This window comes from Lactuca saligna, chromosome 6 (genome assembly GCF_052625555.1).
Source record: "Lactuca saligna cultivar CGN05327 chromosome 6, ASM5262555v1, whole genome shotgun sequence".
In the NCBI taxonomy this organism is placed as follows: Eukaryota; Viridiplantae; Streptophyta; class Magnoliopsida; order Asterales; family Asteraceae; genus Lactuca; species Lactuca saligna.
Window position 1 is genome coordinate 177,867,513 of NC_136422.1, and position 25,294 is coordinate 177,892,806.

The 25,294-nt window shown below is 34.5% G+C and overlaps 1 protein-coding gene across 1 annotated transcript; it reads right to left on the reverse strand.

Annotated features, from left to right (window-relative positions):
• Positions 1-8,375: 8,375 nt before the first annotated feature.
• LOC145001549 (uncharacterized) lies at positions 8,376-13,150 on the reverse strand. Its single transcript, XM_078960921.1, has 11 exons — positions 13,119-13,150; positions 12,959-13,023; positions 12,394-12,477; positions 12,151-12,267; positions 10,821-11,132; positions 10,394-10,746; positions 10,212-10,311; positions 10,057-10,116; positions 9,656-9,739; positions 9,447-9,563; positions 8,376-8,752 (listed from the first exon to the last, which is right to left on the reverse strand). Exons 1-11 carry the CDS (start codon positions 13,132-13,134, stop codon positions 8,447-8,449), a joined length of 1,614 nt encoding a protein of 537 aa, XP_078817047.1. The 5' UTR covers positions 13,135-13,150; the 3' UTR covers positions 8,376-8,446.
• Positions 13,151-25,294: the final 12,144 nt, after the last annotated feature.

Consider the following 25,294-nt stretch of genomic DNA (forward strand, 5'->3'; position numbering starts at 1 on the left):
CCTTCATCTTGATCGCATCCAATCTTAGACAATTGACACCCAAACACATGTATCATCTTTTGTTTAACGAGTTGGACTAGCACTCCATAAAATTAGGAACTTGGTCGAATAATTCACACTTAAACAAGTCATGAAGCTATGTCACCATTTCCTTCATTACCAAATGAACCAATTTAAGAGTTACTTTGGCCTTGGATCCATACAAAAAGTATAGTCAAACGAGATATCTACCTAACATGGTGGTTATACACTCGAAACCTCATCAGGGAAAATCATCGCTACATTCTTTAGCAAGCTCCGTATCAAAGAGACTTATCATTTTCCTTGAACTCTCAATCGCATGATTCAAGAAGGCCTCACATCACCGTGCTAGAAACTTGAGTGCCATCATCATAGGAATTATAAGAGGAATAATACACCATAAATTTTTCTCGTAAGACATACCCTCTCTCGACAAGCAGAATACGCATGTGCTCTTCAACTTAGAGAATTTCAGTCCGGTGGGCAGAATACGAAACCATACTGAAAACAACACCGAACAACTAGATTCTAAAAGGAAGACAGTAATAAGGAAAATGTGGTCATCTGCAAAGATTTCACACACGTCAAACATCTTACTACATCGATGTTAGATTTCCTACAACCGTGTTACTATCCAACGTCATAGTCAACACACTCTAAGGTACATCAAAATGAGCACAAAAGAGAACAATGACACAAAAAGGTCTACCAAACATACATCCATTCCAACTTTGAGTACTGATCACCAGGTCCTCGGGTTACTTTGTGGTTCCTCCAGTCCTAAATATATATCACGCGCTTATGATAGTACAGGCCCAATACTAACGTTCACACACATATATATTTGATTATGGAATTACCACGAAGTTATATGATTCATAGGTTTAGGTTAAAGATTGATCCACCTATTTTGCTTCATGGGTTCCATAACTTGTGAGAGTCTGTATACTAACATAAAACTTCTCTTCCTAGTCTGCCATTGACCAACGATAAACAAACAACTTGCAACGCTTTCTCGAATACCTACAGTCCAATAATTGCTCCAAGATGATCTTCCATTTCATAGATACGCGAATCACTATTTGAACTATGAATGTTCATGGATAACTAATCTTGTTGGTTACAAGCATTTCCCCCAATGTCGAGAGATATTACCGATTATATGATTCACGAGAAAGAAGAGAGCATGCTTCGATATCGAAAAGAAAAAAAGTAAATCTCATAAAGGCATATAGAAAATAACATATAACTCTCAACACACACCATTCCCTTAAAAATCCTAGAGCACCTAACCGATCCAGTCTAAACTGTGAGTATGAACACTGTCCTCTGTATTCAGTTCACTCACAGCATGGCTCTGATACCAACTTGTAACGTCATGACTTTCACCATAATTTTTTTTCTTTTTTTAAATCATTTATTTAACATAATACGTTAGCAGAAGACTTAGTTTTTAAAACATTTTCAAATCACAACATTACCTCCGAAATCAAAATCATGATTCTATCTCGATTAAAAGTAAACAAAGTACTTTAAAGTAAAGAATCAAAACGTGTCCAAGAGTGGTATCGCAAGTATGAATCTATTACCCATAGGAACCCCTCTCACCAAGGCCAATCTTGTAAATTGACTGTACCAATCATAAGACACAAAAGAGAAAAGATACAAGTATCAGCCCCTGCTGAGTGAGTTCATAAAGTTGCACATAGAACATACAAACCCCCAATGGGTCAATCATTCTTTTTATGATGAAGCATAAAAATGATAGACAAATACCACTTAGAAAACAACCACATATCATAATTACACAACCACATATATGCATATATGTTTAATCACAATTCTACCACATAGGATATATGATCAATCAAATACCACATAAGCAACCGCATATCATATAATTAATCACATTTCATATATAAGCAACCTTTAAATGTTCAACCTTTTATTAATAAGTAACCTTTGATATATATTCAACTTTTTAATATGCAACCAACTTTTTGTTACATGTTCAACCTTTTGTTAATAATAAACCTTTGTTATATATTCCACCTTATAATATGCAACCAACCGTTTGTTACATGTTCAACCTTTTATTATATCTATCCAACCGATTGATAGAAAAGTGTCTCTTATTTCTACCTAGCCCAAGAGAAACACCCCGTTCACTACTTGTGTGCACGACCAGCCGAATGCTCTAAGTGGCTCATGACTTCCACCCGAAACACCAACCCCGTGACTCCACTTTCGCTACTCTGACTTTGCAAAGTACAAGTACCCCACGGTTTCATTCAGGATCAATACAAACGGTTCCAATTCCAACGATACACCTTCTGATTCCCACGTGATGTTTGCGCTGGCTGTGAACGAGGGACCAACATCACTCCAGCCCACAAATACCGAAGTGCCCACAAACCATGTGTCACACGGTCATCTAGAAAGATCGACAGCTAATCACCATTGTGGCTATATCTCTTCCTATAGGTACTCTTTCAACCTAGTAGGCACCCTCAATGATTCGGATAAGAATTTAGGCAAAGGTCAGTAAACTACCCAAACCCAGTACACATAACCCCGCAATGTCATTTATACATTAAGTAAAGCATGTAATGCATACGATATAAATGTGTATTAAACATGCAATGTATTCATAACCAACACATCAAAACATAAACATACATCATATTTCATGTAACTTAAGCTAGCATGTCGTATACATCAAGGACATCAAAGTGTAAGCAACATAGCAATTAGGTCATATCATGGCATTAGCACAAAGCGTATTTTAGCATCACAAATATCATATCGTCATCAAGCATAAGTAATGACATGGTCATCCTAAAGTGAATCAAATCACCATCTACGGATTGCACGTTTCAATAATGCAACCTTAGTGAGTTAAAACTATGAACTCACCTTTAGCCTTGAAGAAATCATCCTTCTTTTCCAAGTCTTGAACGTACTTGAAATTCTCAAAGCCCCACCTAAAAACCACACATAACAAGCAATTAACAAATAAAGTATATGTTTCAAAAATACTACTTTATTCTAACTTTTATATTATTTTTTTATAATTTCCCAGCCCGACCCCTGTTCAGTGTTTTGAGTATAAAACAGAATTTGTAACTTTGGTTGAGTTGAAACAAACCACACAATCATCAGAGTCATACGTAATCATCGAGAGGTCTCACACTCTGCTATTCTTGGTTCCTCACAACTCTCCAAGAGTCTAGTACGGATCCACTGCTTTCAGTAGTACGAGCCCATACTACCTTCCACATCTATCCGTACTTTCCTCCTGGGTCACCTTGGGTTACCAAAGCCACTTCCTATCCATGAATGCAATTCTCAATCAGATAATTCTTATCACTACTCTCATCCTAGGCTTACCCTAGGGTAATCTCCAGCACACTCTCCACCATCAGCTGCATAAGTAGTCCCTGCTATGTTTCCCTAACTAGCTCACGAATAACATTACATATTACTAGGACCAAATAATTCTTCAAGTGAGAGGTCCTTCCCTACAACCGTTGGACTCAGACAAGTGATGCGAAATAGGGCTAGACCTAATACTCTAAAATTATTTATTCCTCGTAATATGTAACTTAACGTATTCGTTTACTACTTAATTAAAGATAACCAGGACTCCTAAAAGCACAAAGTAAGCTGCAGTCGAGCATTGAGTAACCAAAACCAGGCATATACTAATCAGACCTTCATATCACTAACTAATCAGTATTAGCATGCAGTTCAATAAGAACATACAGTAGGCATACAAGGCATCCTTCCTAGATCCTTAGCCATAATCTAGAATGCAGTTCACATATTCACACTTTATATCATAATATAACATGTATGGGTATCTTAGGGAAAACTTTCTTGAGCTCAGACGATTGCACGCATCACACTCCTTGTTCTTTAGTAGAAATCCTTAATTTTATTTTTTGAAAAATTATTTTTCATGCAAAAACTTCTCATACCCTCGATTTGAGTCCAGACACCCCCAAAAGTGTGTCCGAATCCATCAAACCAAGGCTTTGATGCCAACGTGATACATCCTAAAATTCATAACCAAAAATTTCATTTTTAATTAAGTAATTTATAATGATGGTAGTCTGAAAACATCAATAGTGTCATCCAAATCATAATCAAACCCAAGTGTCAAAAACCACAATATATCATAGGAAAATAATATCAGAGTACAATCCCCAAGAACCTCATAATATGGAAAAATCATAGTGTGATACGCTGCGATCATGCCGAATCCTTTCCTTTTGAAGAAGAAGTACCTGAAACAAAAACTGAAAACCATAAGCATGAATCTTAGTGAGTTCCCCCATCATACCACATAATCACAAAGTGCTAGACATATCTGGGGTGCCCGGTCGACCCTGTCAGGCATATCTGAGTGCTCGACTTACCTTGTTAAGCATATCTGGGTGCTCGACCTACCCTGTCAGGCTTATCTAGGTGCCCGACCTACCCTGTCAGGCATAGTTGGGTGCCCGACCTTCCCTGCGGTGTATGTTAACCAGTTACGGGGTCTATTTTATCCCTACCACTACCACATAATAACATAGCATACAAGCACAGAAATATCAACAAAATAGTGGCATACCATAAAATTATCACAAAGACAATCATCTCTACTATAAACATCTAATAGTGGGTCGGCATTGGTGCCTTCCACCCACTTATACAGGGAAGTAAACTCACCTCGAATATCATAACAGTCACCGACTCCGAATATCAACCCAACTCAATCCCCTAAACATAAAGTATTTCCTTAAGTACCCCTTCATACTCATAACCCCTTAAAGCCAACTTTGGTCAAGTTAAAGTCAAATTCAAGCCATAGTCAACACTTCAAGTTGACTCAACTCGTCGAGTTGCTCTTCAACTTGCTGAGTTTCCATGACTCACAGAATCATGATATCGCGATCCAACTCGTCGATTTTCCCTCTAACTCGCTGAGTTATTCCTTTTCAATAGAATCATGACTTCTCAATACAACTCATCAAGTTCCTTCGCGAAATCTTTGAGTTCTTCGGTCTGCTAACCCTTATTAATGCATTAAGCAATTATTTTTCTGATCTACACCCTATACTCCAGATCTAGACTGGAAATGCCTCTAGAAGGGTAAAGTTTCCAACTTTACCCATTAATACCTTTTCCCAAAGATATTAAGCTCAAACCCTAACCCAAAAAGGACAAAGTCTTAAATCAAAAACCACTAAAACCCACAAGATAGGCCATGAGGTTATATATTTGGACTCTAGGGACAAAAAGATCACGTAAAGTTCCAACTTTCTCTACATGCATGGCCTTTAGAAGCTCCAAAAGGCCAAAATGATGGTATAAAGGTTGCATGGGACTCCCATGGCCATAAAGTTGGCACTTTTATGCCATGAAACCCCCTCAAGACCGTAGATCTGAAGTGTTAACCCATTTGGGACGTCCAACTCCCAAGGACCAAGATATTGGACAAAACCAAACAAAATAACCCTAAAAAAGATCTAAAAAACTACAAGGCAAGGTTCAAGCTTTATACCAGAAAAGTGTTGTGGATGAGGCAGGGATTCTGGATCTATAAGCTCTTTTTTGTGTCTTCAAGCTTTTCTTTCTTCCAATGGCTTCAAGACACACCAAAAACACCCAAAATGGCTCACAAACACTCAAAGTAGCTTAGGGTTTCGAGATTTAGGGTTAGGACAGTAGAGGCTGGAAAATATGGCCAACACCTTGTGGTTAAGGTGTTTAAATAGGGTGCAAAACCCTAGAATTAAGGTTTCATTTTACCCAGCCAACTCGTCGAGTTGAGACATCTCAACTCGTTGAGTTGGTCACCAAAACGCATGACCCAAAACATCTCTACTCGATGAGTTTAGGGCCTCCAACTCGTTGAGTTGCTATATAAAAATGAATAATTATAAGTTAAATACATACCAGGAACCAGGCGTTACACTTTTCTAATTATTGTTGAGCATTGTTAGGTTTAGATGAACAATCTAGTTTAATATGCTTGAATCATATGATTTTAGGTGTTATAAATTTCTATGACTAGTGTTTGATCAAAACCTAGAGTTATGTAGTAAGTTGTGATTTTATTGTTTAAGTATACATTTGATGACCATTCATGCGTAATTAGCTTTATGATTTTTTATGCTAATAATTCAAGTCTCTCATAATACGAATTAAACACTTATTTTTTAGGATAATTAGTGCACTTGATCACTGTAACTAAAAGTCTTAAAGATCAAATAATTAGTTGTACAGTCTAGGGAGTAGTCATATTAGGAATCAGTGAATAAAGAATAAATAACTCTTGTATTAGTAATTATAAATGATTTTATGAAGTAATTTTGTCTAACCAAAGTACCTAAAGAGAATCATTTTCTGTCAGTTTATCAAGATTAATCATTTATTGAATTGAGAATTTTAGAATCATAAACCCCCCACTTTTATTGCTTTCTGTTATTTAGTGTAACCTATAATCAGAAATTCCAAATTAATTCACTACATTTCCCTAAGTATTCGACACCTGGTCTTACCACAACTATACTATTACACGATTAGGTTCACTGCCTAGTGTGTGTATTAGTCCGGTTGCGATAAAATCAGTTTTGTAATTTTAAAACTTGAGTAATATATATATATATATATATATATATATATATATATATATATATATATATATATATATATATATGTATAGGGGATAGGGAATATACATTACAGCTTCACCTAAGCTTAGGTACTAAACCTCTAAAATATGTCGTTTTAACATGCTAATTATGCCCGGTTTGGTTTCACTTAGTAAATATATCATCTTCCATAACATTTCTTTCTTTCATTATTGTTTTACCATCTCTGTTTTCTTTCCTCAATTAGTGTTTATTACTTCACCCTAAACCCTAAATTTAAACCCTAAACCCTAAATCTAAACCCTAAACCCTAAATCTAAACCCTAAACCCTAAACCTTAAACCCTAACCCTAGACCTTAAACCCTAAACTTAAATCCTAAACCCTAAATCCTAAACCTAAACCCTAAACCCTAAACCCTAAACCCTAAACCCTATTGTGTTAATCTTGAATTTACATCTTGAAGTATTAACCATGAATCCATTAACCTTAATCTTTATATAGTAAAACAATATATTTTCAAGAGGTTTAATACCTAAGCTTAGGTGGGGCTGTAATGTATATTCCATTTTCCCATATATATATATATATATATATATATATATATATATATATATATATATATATATATATATATATATATATATATATAATACATCAATAATCATCTGAGAGGAGGATGTATCAAGATGTGGAAATTACACTATGCGATTATGCTCTTTATTTATTGATGGTTGTAACAATGTGAGCAAACTTTGAAGACAAGCCATTTAAGGCATAGATTACAAGATTCCGTTCGTTAACCGAGGGAACGAATATTTGCAAGTAGGTCGGATATGGATTTAATCTAAGTGCAATATTCCATGATAGTTGAGTCTCTAATGGCTAAAGAGCAAAGTTCATCATCTAGTTCCATGACTTTGCTTTCTTTATTCTAATGAAAAAGATGTCAATAGCTTTCTAGACATCGGTAGCAGTAACATTGAGTACAAGAATGGATTGAAGGATCGATTAAATAAGAGTCCCATATAATGATTGTTTGAGTATGTTGTTAGCCTTTTCCCATGACCCATGAATTCCAATATTTATACATAACATACAATATAGGCTTAGTATGAGTATATGGGTTAAATACAAATAAGTCTAACTAACAATATGGGCTACATAATACATACAAAGATATGTTAACACCATTCTTTTAGTATGTTGATGTCTATTCATCACGATTACCTTGATACAAAAGACGATTTCGACCCAATAATTTATTTTTGTCTTGGTTGTTCCTTATTCGACATTAGAAGTATCTTAATTTCCCCCCAATAACCAAATACTTTTGTATGTAAATAGTATACTTGATTCCATCCATCATGATGTGGTTCGGTACATCTTTCCTTCTTGCTTGTAGTCTCCTCCAATAATGGTATAAATTAATGTGATCATTTACATTCTATTTGATTTGTGCCAAGCTAATTAATCACGCTATTATGATTAACGTGAGAGTAGAGGTTTTGCACAAGGGACAGTAATATCCAAATTGGTAACGATGGTGCTTGTTGAATGATGATTTTTAGTTCGATTTTGGATTTTTAATGGAGAAGGATTAGTGTTTATTAAAACAAGAAAAAATAAAATAAAATCATTAATGTCACCTTTTAATAATTGGAAGCTTTTATGGATAACCATGTACGTTTATGAAATCAGTAATGTCACATTTTATATCCTTCAGCTTTCTATTAAATTGTCTATACAAATATGTAAGTCAAAAAAACTCTAACAAAAGGTTTATTTGTACAAAAGGTACCTAAATCGAAACTCATAAGCGCTAACTTTAACATAATTTGAAATGGGTTCACTAAATGTTCTTTCTACGCACTTGATTGCTACCTGACTAATATCACTTGGTAATTGAAGGCATACCCAATCAAGAAACGACTCCATGTCTTTAGCAAAATCAAGCATATACCAATCCAACAGTTTTGGTATTGATAACAGTTTCTTTGATGTTGAAATCCCAACAGCAGCCTGTAAGTAATCTCTTTTTGCAAGTTCTAGTTCTTTTTCAACTTCTGAACCACTATACACTCTTACCTTCATTTTAGAAAATCACGAAGAGTATATTAAATAATGAACCTTACCCGCTATTAGGTTTTTCCATCAGTTAATAACAGTACATTTAACTATTAAAGTGATTTGCATTATTGGAAATTAAAGACATTGCTTTTTGTCATTTTTATTAACCACTTATATATTATTTAGTTTTTTTTTTTTTTTTTTTTTTGGTATGATTAACCACCTTCATTCGATAATATCTCATTTTACTATGCTCTTTATTTTTAAACATGGAATGTTTATTATTTTGATTAATTGCTTTATTTTATTAGATATCTAACTATATTTTATTTAATCTCAAAATCAAATTTTGAATTCACAACAGTTCCATAATATTACATATCATCGCAAGTTGTGCGACGAGATAAAGTGAAAAACTTGAAATCTGGATTTAGTATAACAAAAGTTTAGCTTTCCAATATTTAACATATTTAATTATTTAAATGTTGTTGTCAAGTAATATCTTTTTTTTTTTTTTAAATATATGACTAACATGTACTTAGAAGATAACAATTTAACTAATATAAGGACACTTTATAAAACATTTTATATAGCAAAAAAAAGAAAAAAAAAACTAGTTAACTTTGAAACAAAAGCTATTGAAAAAGGTCACGATTTATGATAATAGGTTTTGTTAAATAAAGTGAATATTGATGAAACATTGATAACTTACAGCAGGTGATGACCAACTACCACAAGACAATGCAAATGTCACTAGTGGTTCAGACAACTCCAAACCAAATATGCTTCTTGCAGTTTCTTCATTAATCTTGAAACCTTTTTCAAAACTCTGAACAAATTAAACATGTAATTAATCTCAAATACAATAGCTTTTTTTATGCCATGAACATGAAAACATGAAAGATGCAACAGTTGACTTACATGATTTGCATGATACGGTAATCGCAGTATGAAATGCTCGATGCTAAATGCATTTAAAAGATGGCCTCCAACATTTATTGTTGCCTGATCATGAGAATAAAACTCTCATTCATTATGGGGAAAAACGAAAGATATAGCAACATACTTCCGTTATAAAATTGTATCTTTTGCGTTATCCTTATTAATGAATTGCAGTGTGAAAATTATTAATGCAATAGAAACATATTTCCATGCATTTGTATATTATAGCGTCCATTTTTCTTTCTTTCGAGTTACAACATTGAACTTTCATTTTTCTATAGAAGCATTTTTTTTATTATATTCAATTTCCTTCTATCAAGAAATATTTTAATGTGAAAAATCTACAAAGTTATAATGTTGTATTTTAGATTTGTTATTACCTTCTGCATTAATTCAACAATCCTCTCGGGTGTCTCTGGTATTCCATGGTCAAGAAACGCCTGATAGTTTAATGCAACAAAGATAATGAGATTGATTTAATTAACTTATAGATTACAAATGAATGAAATAAAGAAAATTAAGAAAATTTCAATACATTCATCATGCACGAATTATATGTATTGATCCAGAAAGCAAGCTTCTCTTGATGTGTAAGGCTTGTTAAGTTAACCAACTCAAGTTTCTCTAGTAGGACCCTAAAAAATCAATAAATAACATCAAATATTGATTTATATTTTATACAATGAAAATAAAAAAGAATAACTATCAAATATTTACTTTAGTCTTTGAGCTAGGAACGTAGAGATTGTAGTATGGTTTTTGTTAATAGTAGTTGCTTCAACTTCGTATAAATACTTATATGGACCTATATCTGTGTTCTCAAATTCATAAAAGATACCATACGGATCTTTAAAATCCATTGCCCATGGATTCTCACATGGTTCTAATGAAGGTAGCATTTCTGCCATTCTCAAGGGCGAAGTTGAGCCCATTCGTGCAAAAACAAACATTAAACATTTCAGGAAACTTTCTGAAATCTTATTTGGACTATCATCTCCCAATATTCCCTTTTCTTGAATATAAAAACTACTTTTTCCCACATCTCCACCCTCTATCCCGTTACCTTCAAACTACAAAAAAAAGTCCATATAAAAACCTTAAATTGAAAGCAAATTCACTATCAATACGATAAATTAACACTTACGCGTTGTTTTTGTGGACTTGGACATTTTTCTGCTGAAATATGTTTGTGTAGAGATCGCTTTAATAAAGCTTTGACCCTTTTGGTTTTTGGATTTGGGGATTTCTGAGTAATGGGTGTTGATACATTGGTTTCAATTTTACGATCTTTTGCATGGCAATTTTCTTGAAAATCAGCTAAGTTTTCAAGATTCCTCTTAAAGAAAGAAACGTAGATAGCTTCTTCATATAGATCTTGTCTAAATTGAACCATCTGGTTTTCTAGCCTAACAACTTCTTCTTCCAAAACAGCCACTTCAGCTAGGAGCTCCAATGTCTGCAAACATCCATGCATTGTTAGAAGCATTAAATAATAGTGCAATCAGATTTGCATGAGTCCTAAATAATTTGTGAATGTTAGAATTCTAAATGTAATATGGACTTGATGTTCGTGTACATGTTAAGGGTTGTTCCTTTTTATTTGACGGGCTTATAAAATGGGCTAACCACTTAATGAAGACAATTATGCACGGTCGTTTTTTTACTTAATCTGGATAGAATGACTAAATAGGTTAAGCCAAAAAATTTGGCTTAATGTGTTAACACACTAACCTTTTATCTATGTGTCTTTCTTCTCTTTTCATCAACACTCTTATCAAATTAAAATCGATGAATATTGTGAATTTTTTTATTTAGAATGTAAGGAAAGAATAGTCATTTGGTGTCATTTAGATTCTTGAATTATTTATTCTAGAAAAGAAATAGATCTTGTATACAACACCTAATCCAGAGATCATTACACATTATCTAGCTATGGACAAAAAGAAAGTCTCTTACTCTAATTATGTGTAGGTAATATTAGGGTTATAGGCATTGGTGAGGGTATATGCATGGGTCATTTGACCCACTTATTTATTTATTATTATTATTATTATTTTGTTTATAAAATATTATATATATATATATATATATATATATATATATATTTATATAAAAGATTTATAAAGTCTATCTTTAATTTTTTTTTATTGGTTTCATTTAAATAGTGAACCCGTTTTAGGTTCTAGATTCGTCACTAAATTTATAACAGAATACTTATGCTTAATTACCAATTGGTCCTTATTTATTGGGATCTCAACCTCTGTTAGAAGATAGTGTAGATTAGAGTAATCAACATCATACTTTCATTTCATTTGTATTTTGTTCATAACTAAAACAATCCACTATCACAAAACCAGTATCAAAGTCATTCAACCACATCTTTTACGATTTTTTCTAATAAAAAATTACCCAAAATAATAATTAAAATGAAGATTGGACTACTATGAACATCGAAGGGGAAAAAGGTGTCCTACCAGTGGAGGGAGATAAGGAGGAAGGCGAGAAAGAGCCCCTAACGGGCGGCTTAGAGCCCGTTCTAAAGCACTGTGAACATTTTGTTCATGTTTAAGCCTCTTTTTAAGCTTTTCTACCTGAAAAAGGAATTGATATATTATATATAATCAAATATAATTGCACTAATTGAGAGAACGTCAAGACACCTCAACTAATACCAACAAACATAAATAAAAAGTCAAAGGTGACAGCAATGTACTTACTTCTTGTTGCAATGCCATTTTTGTCCCTTTACCAGAACCTTCACCACTTTTTCTACTCTTCGGAGTCTCTATTTGCATATCAACCTTTTCCAAAATGCATCAAAGTTAATGACATCAAGATTTTCATAAGCACCTCATGTGCATTAGATTTAAGATGATTAGCTTCGTCTCACAACTAGTTCGTAAAAATGAATTCTGAAATCTAATAATCGAACTGGGTACCAGAATCAAAAACCCAGATTAAAATTCATGCAAATTGATCAAAACCCCATGTGGGATGTTTGGTTCAATTAAAGCCTTTGGATATTTCCAGTTGATACCGTTTTGGGAAAGCAAAGAGTTCAATTACGTTAGAATCTTTGAGTAAAGTTGTCTTGGATTGTGGATTAGCCTTTAAACTGATATTCATCTTAACATTTACAGATGCTTACAGCAATTTAACACAAATGAATGCTGCAACATGGGATGAAATACGAAGGTTCGAAGAAACAAAATCAATCTATGAGCAAAGAGAAAAAAGAACAACATTAACTGAGATTAATGTGAGAAAAAAGGTGAATGAGACCTGAGCTTTTCTTCTATCGTTGTCGGTTTCATTGTGTCTGGTGATATTAACTTCAACTACGTACTCTGGAATCAAATCGACAAATTACACGCGGGAACAAAAGCTGAAAGACGTAGTTCTTATCACTGAGAAATTCGATCTTTACCGACAGAGTGCTTACCTCGATTATTGTCCATGGGGTCCTTCTTGCTTTCTGATTGAGCTCTGGTTTATTAAAACGAAGAACGTGGATGCATATAAAAGATTTTATAATGGAACAACGTGGCTGCTTCTCTTTTTATAATGCAAGTATCACCTCTTTTTATATCTTGGTTCAGATATATTAATATTAGGCTAAACTATAGATTTTACTAGAAGTGGCAATCGTGTCGTGTGGAGTCGAAACACTAAATGGGTTGAAAGTGCTCGACCCTAACCCGACCCATTTAATTAACGTGTCGTGTCATGTCAACCCGTTTATTTTCGTGTCAAGTTCGTATCGGGTTTCGGGTTAGGGCTATACCTTAAAATATGTCGTGTCATGTGAGGTTAAAAGATTGAGCATATTGACAAAAGTAGGAGTTGGGTAGGCGGAAATGAAAAACTAATAGTTTGGAAGCAGAATAGATGAAGTCATAGTAAGTTCAGATGACAAAATTAAAAGAGTGAGAGTTGGGGAGGCGGATGATAAGGTCATGAGGATGTGAGAGTGGTGAAAGAGACTGGGTAGTTTGGGAGAGAATGGAAAAACTGAAATGAGGTCTTGATCTAGACGGCTAAATCATTTCAACATTACAAAACAATTCAATTCAAAGGTTTTATTTTTCTTATGGTTTTGGTTTTGTATCTTTCTAGATTATTTAAATAATTCAAAAAACATGTATATAAATAAACGGGTCATTTCCGAGTCATATTCGAGTTGAAATTCTCAACCCTAACCTTACCCATTTAACTTTCGTGTCGTGTCGTGTCAACCCGTTTATTTAAACAGGTTGAAATATCTTACACAAACCCATTTATTTCGTGTTGGGTTAATTTTTGCCACCTCTAGATTTTACATATATTGTATGCTCAAAATTATGGACATAGTATCTCCAAAGTGTTAGAAAAAAAGTGTGAGAATAGGGTGTAGTAATAATTAAATATTTGGATAAATTGAGAATCTTGTAGTCATTTTCTTGAAATTATTTGATTTTATGTCTGTTAATAAAAGTACTTTCTTAAAATAATCCAAAGCAGAAGATCTATAACCAAGTATTATGTTCGTATTGGTGTTGTTTGTATTCTTAGGAATGTCAAAGGTGGAGTATACCGAGTACTCATAATAACCATAAAATAAGGATGGCGAAAGTATGATTTTTTAGAATTTAATTTCCGTTAAGGCCATCAATATTAATTTTCCAAAGCTCATGATCTTTTAAGGTTTCTTCCATATTTAAGCTAATAAATTCAAAGTTCAGGGCATCTTCTTTGGACTCCAACCCTCCAAGCAAAACCCTAGCCTACATGAAGAATTAAGAGCTTGTTCCTTTCAGTTAAAGCTTATTTATTGGATTTTGGTGGAATTTGAGAAAGAAGGAAGTTACAAGGAAATAAGGGAGAAAAGAGCAAGCTTGGATCCATCATTGTCTTCAGAAATCTGAGTTGTTGAGTGCAATGTCCGCAAATTCTAAGTAACAAATATGTCGGTAACATGCGATGGGTCCCGCCTAACACATTCATCCGGCCCCACTCAGTACAAATTTTTCAGTAACACGCGATGGGTCCCACCTAACACATTCATCCGGCCCCACCTGGTATACATACAAACACATACAATACATGCAAGACTCACACAGATAGCTAGCATCCCTTAATCATAATCAATGGGCCGGCATTGGTGCCTTTGACCCATGAATACTATGAGGAGACTCACCTTTATTTGATGCCAAAAAATCACACTCGAGTTGCTGCTACCATAACTTCTCACACAAATCCAAGATCAATCCTAATCAATAATTAGGGTAAGTGGTAACAACCCATAATCTAGGGTCCAATCATTTTCTATAATGCTAAGGAGTAAAAGATTATTTTACCCTTCCCATACTTGGCCCAACAAATCATGACCCAAACCCAAAATGATCCAAAGCCCAAAAACGGCCCACAAGGACATTCTTGTTGGATTTTCTACGCATCAAATACACTCAAAAATTAGGCAGCGGAAAAATCAAAACAACGATATACTTAAGTGTACATGCATCCTATGGAGCTATGGCTTCATGCTAATTACATCAACCATATAAAACTAAAACATAGGTAAGAAAACATACCTCTTATGTGGCCCTTGATCTCCATGCTTGAGATCTTGAACATCCATGAAGTTGCTTGGATGAAAGGATCCAAACCAGAATCCCTCTAATGGTATCACACCCAATGATAGCAAAGAGTAGAATTAAAATAATTAGGAGAATGGTCAATTTCACAAACCCAAAGTGGTTAGAAATCATCCCTAAGAGGGGGAGGAAGAAGGGTTGGTGAATACTTCAAGTCAATGTGCAAGGAGGAATGAAATCCCTAAGGCCCTATTTATAGCATTGGATGCCTCCTAGGGTTTAGTACTCCTTCCCATGTGGATGGAGGCCTAACCACGAAATTTCACTCATTTCCCATGTGGAAGGAGTGATTTCATCCAACCCTAATTCCATAAGGGTTCTGGAACATTCCTGATTAACTAACTATCGATAAATGAACAATCATCCCTTTAATTAATTAAACTGTTAATTAATTCCTAAAATATATTTCCAAAATATATTTCCAATTAGTTTCTAATTAATTATTAACCATAATAATTAATAAACTAATTTCTCCTTTATTTATTCTACTTAATTTGCGTTTTGAGGAAAACCCAAAAAGACCCTACTATTATAAGAAATATTACCAATAATTAATGACCTTGGATACTATTCCAACAATCTCCCACTTGGACAAGTTATCAACTATACGAGGATTAATATTTGTCCAATAATTAAAAGAGAATTAGTCATCCAATGCAACTACCGAACTCTTGATCTAATCAAGATTTAGCCCTTAGATAAATGATCAACTATCCCTTCGTTCTATGATATATGTATGAATTCGAGACATGGATAATGGTCAATCTCAAGAATTCAAGATTATGTTTCCCGATATAGATTTGTGACGACTGCATCTCACTATTAAATTGAACACATTAATTCCAGTCAGGACTCGACCAAACACTTTAGATGTCTGCACTAAATCATCGAGGGGCCCATAAATATCACTTCTCCTATTAAGGTAGAAGGAACGAATAAACTTCGACTGCATAGGTTCTATCTATTTCATCATGTCACACATGGACATACCCTTTATAACTTCCGGTTAGGGTTAGAATTAAGTTAGGAGTAGTATAGTTTGTTGTTTAAAAATAAAATAGTTTATTTTGACCCTCTTCACGTCCGTAGTTCCAAGATTAGAAAAAGTCTTAATGGACCATTTCGTTTGACATCACTAATATTCCAAGGTTAGAAAAAAGTCTTGCAAGTACAATGGGACCATTTCGTTTTGGAGAACGCACCTTGCTTTAGGTTGTGTTCCACATGGCTCCTTTGATTCGTACCATGTTTTTTCTTATTTCTAATCAATTTTATATAGTTATTAATTATAATTTACTATTAATAAAAAATATTATTGATGTGCCTTATAAGTAAAAAAAGCAATATTTTAATATTTTGATTACTTTATTTTTTCTAATAATAGGTTCGTTGGATTGGTTGCTAGTAACAGAGAAAATTTTAATTAAGTTGGGTTGTCATTTGTGAATGTAAAAGAAACATAAATTAATTTTTTTTAAAAGAGATGTTGAGTTGGTTTGGATTCTGTTAAATATAATCTTACATGTCAAACCAGCCTATGAATCGCGGCTATCATCAATTTCAAGTTGTTCCATAAAATTGCTAATCTCCTTTCCTGTCGCACTCCACATAATCTTAATATTTGCTAGTTAAACACATGCATGATCATATACATAAGGAAATATAGAATTTCTTGGACGAAATAGTGTAAAACTGAAACCACAATTACTTTTCTTTATAATCCTATAATGCTAAAGTACAAATAAAGTAGCAACATGAGACTATAATACAAACAATATAAAGGGATATACAAGTCACCTATTTTAGTTAATTAGACATTCTAATATCAATAATTGGATAAAAACAAAGTAAAAAGAACAATCGAGAAGACAGAGCTATATGCACCCCACTTGATCCTTAGAATGTCATTTTGTGGCTTGTCCTTGGTACCTCTTGTCCCTTTTATCGCCTAATTAACCATAACCACCTACAAACAAAGATTTGCATGCATGCAAACAATATATGAAATGAAGCAACAACAATAATAGAAGGAACATTAAGACATGTATTTTTCAAGGCTGAGGATCAAAGGTTGCGGTAGGGCCAACTGAGTGGCCAGCTCCGGGGCTATGTCCTGGAGTTGTAGGACGGAAATCTCCCTCGTTTATGACTACAAAACCAGAATCTTGTCCATGGTCATGATTGTTTGTAGAAATGGTTGTCACTGTACTTGTTGCACCTTTGTTGCTCTTCAAGCTTACTGCTCTTCCTTCACTTGAAGTGAACAGGAATAATGTTAGTAGTAGTATTAGAAGTGCAAAAAATTTCATGTTTATGGTCTTGAAACCAGTCATGCCAATAATCATATTTATGTATATATAAATAGAAGGCAAAATGAGGAGATTGATGGGGATAGGTGTGAAGGTGGTGTATATTTCTTGCAAGTAAGATATGCCATTAATCAAAGGTATATATATATAGGCAAGGAGAGTTGAACCGGTTAGCGTTTAGTGGGTTAATCAATTCACCTATGCAAATACAAACGACTTGGTGGACATTGTAGTCAACTTTACTAGCAATTCTTGTACATCCACAACATTATAATGCACATACATGTACCTACCCACATAAGTTCTCCCTAGTTCATTCTTAGGCCTCGGTGCACAATCATATGTCATTCATACAATATTCCAAAAGACATGTTATTAACGGGTTAATTTTTCATTACTAACTATCTGAAATTTCGGTTACTAAAGTAGACAAATCTACAACTATCTGATTTTTTTACGAACGTTAATATCATTAAGATGTGAGTGTATGACATGTGGAGTTTAAGATTATCTCTCCAAAAGAATACTTACTGAGAGATGGTGACTCCGACATATATAGACCCTTAGGAAAATGTTGTATCGATATGCGATAATCTAAAACTCCTTAAAGACGGATGCTTGATGAGGATATACAAGAATGTGCCGGAAATGCTCTGATACCATGTAAGATATATATGTAGTACTCCACAATTATGTTCCAAAAAAAACCTCTTATATATGGAGAGAGTCGGAGATGATGACTCCAACATATATGTTAGAGAGCCGGATTCTGCACCCTTGGACAAATCTTTTGTCCATCTTCATCGAGCCTCCGTTTATGACGGGCTGTTAATGTATCCAATGCGACGCGATATAGTCGTATAAGTGTTTATGTATGTTGGAGTCGTCTAATATTCATAAAGACTCTTTAAAAAAAAACAATATGAGACTTCACATAGGTATTCCATCGAGTAATATATGTGTATACATGTAATATGCCTCTTTATGGTAACAATGGATCTAGGATTTAATGGCAGTCGTAGATTCAATAATAGTTGTTTAAAGTGGCAGCATATCTTTTATCTAATGGTAGTGATTAATGTTTGAAAATGAATCCTAGCTAGAGTAACGGAGAATTGCCAAAATGCAAATGGGTCTAAGAGTCGATGACAAGTACCTGTTCACCATGTTATACGAAGTGGTACATAGAGAAGCAATGAAAATATGAAATCTTGTATATCGTTGACTAAAGCTTATGGAAACTATTTCCAACAGAGAGAAGCACTACAAAATGCTCTTTCGATGATTGTAGTGTCTGCATCAATATTTGTACCACATGTATAAACTCACAAGAATGATGTTGCTAAATTAGTTTGTTGGTGTATAGCAAAAGGAGGTCCTTTGTGATAAAGGTAAGTTGAATTGATAAGATCCCACGTTGTGGGATAGATATAAAATTTCATTCCAAAATCTTATATCTAAAAATATAATATTCATACGTAATTATCAATTTCATTCCAAGATCAGATATCTAATAATATAATATTCACACATAATTATATGTTAATTGCTCGGACCAAAAAACAATAACAAATACTTTCAAAATCATGATATATAAAACTTTTATCAATTTTTATAATAACTTTTAAACTAAGTTACAATCTAATAATCTTAAAAATGGTGATAATTACCTAATCTATTTTTTAAATAACATATTTATTTTTTTATATAATCTTAAACCTATTAAAATTGATCAAATTGTTTGTTTTTAATATTTTTAACATTTAAATTCCTATTTTTATCAATTGACAATTACATATTTATATAAAACATATTTTTTTAGTAGGGACCGAATGTATATCAATCTTTAACCTTTTATTTTTTATGCTTCACATCATTACCATCTTTTCCATAATTTTCATTTCATTCTTCAAAACCCAATAAATGATCTTATTTCATTTTCTTTCATTTTTTCACAATAAATTTATTTAATTTTAATAACTATAACCTCAAAAATAAATATAATTAATTAAAAATAATTAATAAACACAAAACTAATAAAACTAAAAATATTTTATTAGCTCAATATAAAAACTACATAATAAAACTAAGAAAATATAATTTAAAGATGCATAATAAAAATAATAAAATATTATTATAAACTCAATCGCTCTGAATCGTTGTCTGAATCATCTATCAAATCCTCGATGAACATATATGAATCTTGATCTGATTAATGAAACATACCATCATGCCACTCCTTGACCTTGGATTGTATGTTAGCTGGAACGTCCTAATTTTCAACCCAAAACAACATTTCATTTATTTGTGTCAAATACCAATGTTTTACATTCAAAAGTCATTTATCTTATTTCAAAGTATATGCGGAAATATGTTGTGAATGCATGTGTACAGTCGAGTTTCGCCATTCTTATTATCTGATAGAGTGCCTGAAAACATTCAATATCAATTGGGTAAGCGCTAAGATTAATGAGTTCCCCAAAATATCATATCTCACAATACATATACAATGCATACACATAACAGCTCATAACCTCTTTGCTGATCAACTAATAAAACATGCAATGGTCTTCAGCATAAAGCTGGTCTACCCCTTGCCATCAGCATATAGCTGGTCCGCACTTCGGCCTTTAGCACGAGTCTATTGACCTTCAGAACAAATCTTGGTCGCCCTTAACTCCTCATATAGTATATCCTCACTCACACACACACACACACACACACACACACACACACATATATATATATATATATATATATATATATATATATATATATATATATATGTGACAACCCGAAGTTCGTTCCATTATTTGTAACCCGTTTTCATTAACAAAGCCGTTAAGTTCCAAAATTTGCCGTTAACTTTGTTTTAATTAAATTATTGCGACTTCTATTAATGTTTTAATAATGTTAGAATACATTTTAAAAACATTAAAATATTTTCTATTTCATTTAGAAAATATTTAGTTTTATTTAAGTCGTAATTATGGCAACTTTATCGGGTACGACTAAAAGCACCGTCTAACGGTAGTATCAGGTAGAATTTCACCGGGCCACAAACTCAACCCCTATATAAGGGATCGAGTGACATCATTTTGAGGCTTTTACTCTCTCTCTAAAAACTTTCTCTCACTACTGTCTTTCTAAAAATCCAAAAATTTGCCAAAATCCTCCAAAACAAGCTCCAAATCACTAAGGTAACTTCCCTAACTCATGAAGTAGCATCTTAGACCTTCAAATTCGGAATTTTTATGAGGAATGAGACCATAAACAAGTGTTTACGGTCTAGGAACCTCCTTAGGCCGTGAACACCTCATATGTGGGTTTTGAAGCCTCAAAACCCCTCCAAGACACTTCTAGGGCTTAGATTCGGCCTAGAAACTTGCATGCATGAGCTTAGGACCCCAAAATCATAACATATGATGTATGGACATGATTTTACGGCCCAAGCATATTCTTGGACAGTAAACCCTCATTCATGGACCATAAACTCATGTTAATGAGTCAAAATGCCCTTAAACACCTTCAAAATGCTTCCATGGGAGTGTAGAACCTCATAAACCTTCATGTGATGCACCAAAACATCCTCAAATGCATCAAACTTGAGTTTATAGCCAAAGAACATTCTTGGACCGTAAACCCACCTCCTTAGACTGTAAACACCCAACAAAGGGTGTTAAGGTGCCTTTAATCCCTTGAAAAGCTTGGTTTTGGACCTAGAATCACATGTGATTGAATTACAACCATCAAAACCCTTAATTCATGGACAAACATGAGTTTACGGTTGTAAACTCATGAATTTAAGGTAGTAAACTCCCCAAGAACATCTCCTTAGACCTTAAACTCATTTCCAAGGCCATTTCAAGTCTCGATCACTTCTTAAGCCATGGAATCGACCCTAGAACCTTCCCGTGTGCATTGTATGACCATTTGGCATCCAAGAATCCACCACCCATGGGTTTACGGCTGTAAACTCATGGTGATATGGTCAATGGGCCGTAAACTCCTTAAGGAGTTTACTCTTGAAGAGTAAACTCCATATTTAGGCCCTACACACCCTTAGATGCTACCCGGATCACTCCTAACACTTGAATTGAAGTGTTTTCACGTCTTGGAGTGCATATTCATGTCTAATTAGTGGTTCAAAGTCTAATTAGATACAATTGCATATCATTTCATATTACATAGGAACCTCGCGCGTTATCAAGCCCCGAACCGTCACATAGCATCCAAACCGATACGTTCTCTCGTCTAGTGTGTTCATACCCCTACCCATTTCCAATGTTTTCACTGTTTCCACTGTTTTTCAGGGGGGGAATACAAGAAAAGTACAAGTGATACTTGTACTGAAAACTTGTTTTATATACATTGTGTTTCATACTATACATGCTTTTAACACTGACACTCGTAACAAACAACCGTTTGAACCTACAAGAACACAGTATCATGTTATTTATGAAATACCTTATAAATTGTTGTATTTATATTTTCACAAATGTTTTCCTACATTATATCAGTTAAAAGCATAGTACTTAAACATTTGAACATGGTTTTGTCCTCGGCAACACTTCACAGAGATATGCAAGTGGATGATAGTCAATTGATCTTTCAGTATTATTACTAGTAAATTTGTTAATCCTATAATTGGAGACACGTCCTCGGTGAACACTCCACAGAGATACGTGAGTGGAGGACCGCCCCCGTAACCAGAATCTCTTAGATAGGGAGTGTGACTTGAGTGTATAGATCTATACGGGGCTGACTACCCCGCAACTGGCTGCTAGTTACAGCCGAACCGAAAGGTTCAAGGGTGACGAAAGTCATATAGGGTGATGGACTATTTATTGCCCTAATTAGTGTATTGTATGGTTATGGAACTCGCAATTTGGATAACAGAAATTTACATAATAGTAATAATGGGTTAAGTAACTAGTTTACTTGGTATATGTTAGTTTTATAAATGTGTTAAAACTAATACATTTCAGAGTACTTCTTTTCATTACATTTTGGGTTAGTGGACTAACATACACATTACAGGGATAACCAGGTTTTCAGTATACATCTTTCACATTAGGAAAATATGGGATTTTCCTGGGATCACAGTTGAACATAACCAGAATAGTGTAACCTAGCAGTTAACCAAACATTACTTTTAAGAAAATATGGGATTTTCTTGTGTCGTGACATTTTTAGAAAACAAAAGGAAACTCATACATTTTCACAAAACAAAACCGCTTATGAACTCACTAGCTTTATGCTCATTTTCAAACTGCTTGTATTCTCAAGTCCGCATTAGACAGGTACCCGATGATCCGGTTGGCGAAGACGAAGTGCGTAGAAGACTCGTCTTACTTTTGTTCATATCTACATATGTATTACACTGTACAACTTTACTTTTGGAACAAATGTAAATTTCTATATGTAATGTAATGGTTGTTTACTTTACTTACTATGTGCATTGGAATTGATACTCAACGTGGAGTCCGCCCCGAAAATGATTCCGCCTTGGTTTTCGGGGTGTGACAGATTGGTATCAGAGCCCTTGTTTATAGTTGTGACAACTGTCAAATTTCGGTCAAGTCAAAGTCAACTAAAGTCAACAAGTCAAACCGTTTGACTCAATTTGCCCTTGGGTACTAGAATTTACAGTATGAAACTTCTACATAACTGTCTATTCTAATGAGAAATCATAAAGCAAAAAGTGCGAACACCTAGATCTCCTTAACCTAAAACTGTGGTACGTGGCGAGCCAAACCGATAAAACAATGTTGCATACTCATCGGGAGTGTGTAAGATCCTTAAACAAGGCTTAACAGGGTTTACGAACCATGCATTGCGATGCCGGACACTCACAATTGTCACACATGGAACCTCTCTCAATCGTTTTCACTCTATCTCTCTCTATGTCAAATCTCTCCAAGTATGTGAAATCTCTCTCAAATATCTCTCTGTATTAGAAATCTCTCCAAGAATGTCAAATCTCTCCCAAATTCCTCTAAGTATGTGAAACCTCTCTCAAATATCTCTTTGTATGAGAAATCTCTCCAAGAATGTCAAATCTCTCCCAAATCTCTCTTTGTATGAGAAATCTCTCCAAGAATGTCAAATCTCTCCCAAATCTCTCCAAGTATGAGAAATCTCTCCCAAATCTCTCTCAAATATCTCTTTGTATGAGAAATCTCTCCAAGAATGTCAAATCTCTCCCAAATCTCTCCAAGTATGTGAAACCTCTCTCAAATATCTCTTTGTATGAGAAATCTCTCCAAGAATGTCAAATCTCTCCCAAATCTCTCCAAGTATGAGAAATCTCTCCCAAATCTCCCTCAAATAGTTCCCGTAACTTTTTAGAATCATTCGGGTCATTCCGGCCCTTAACCGGGTCAAAAACAGCTTAAAACGGGGTAAAAACGAGAAAACGGGACCTTAGGAACCGAAACCCTTCTTAAGGAGCCGAAGCTCCTTAAGGCCGAGACTAGGAACCAAAAAGGCCCCAGGACCGAACAGAGCCTCTGTTGGCCGAAACCGGAGGACTGAATCACTGTAGCTGAGACCGAGCCTCAGTCTCTGTCGCCTCCTCTGTTCGCTTCTCGTACCTTCTGTCGCTTCTCGCACGTTCGGTCGCTTCCTCTCCGCCTCTCTGTCTCTACCCCGCCGCTCTGTCTCTATTCCGCCTCTCTTCCCCTCTCGGTCTCTGCTCACTCTTCTCTCCTCTCTGTCTCTTCTCTTCTCTCGGTCTCTCTTCTCCTCTCTCGGTTCCCTCTCTCTCCTTTCTCCCCTCTCGGTTCCTACTCTCCCACTTCTTCCCTCTCGGTTTCTACCCTCCCTCCTCTCGGTTTCAGCATCAGAAGGCCGAACCTCGGCCAGATTTCGGAAATTTGTCACTTTTAGCCCATCTTTGATATTTTTAACATTTTAAGCCCGTTTTTCGTGATTTTAAAGCGGGATTTTCTCCAGAAATTATATTTTAACATAATAAACTCTAAATATTCATAATTTAAACATATTTTGATGAAAATCATTATTTAAATAATAAAAATCAAATGGTGAATTATTAAAGGTGGAGTGTTGACTTTGTCTTATCCAATGTCACAAGCAACCACCTCACACCCACTCTTTGACTAACCACACCTCCCCACCTTACCTAGGTCACTTCAATATCCCTTGCACTCATTTTCCACCCATTCCCACATTTTTAGATCTAGAACAAACATCCTTTCTCCTCATTTCTCTTATTTTCTCTCATTTCACTAAGTATCAAACACCACTTTTCTCTCAAACTTTTTTCTCCACCAAACTCGAGATTCAAGGCTGATTATCAAGTGTTCTTCCACATTTGGTAAGAATAATCCATTCTCCTTATGATTATCTCACTTATTTCCACTCAAATCATGGATATCTTACACAAACTCCATCATATTTGTGTTAGAGCTTCGAATCTTCAAGTGATTCTTCAAGTGTTCTTGGCTTGAACACTTTTCTTCTTCAACACTTATCTACTGAAATCACTCAAGGTGAGTTCATACCCCTACATTTTCATGTTTTCTCAAGTTTTCAGGGGGGGGGGGGGGGGAATACAAGTTAAAACACTAAGAACATAACTAAAATTTTCTAACAGCCTTCATCAGAAAAGTTCAACTCCATTCACGGACTGTTTTGGGCATCTTAAACATTTT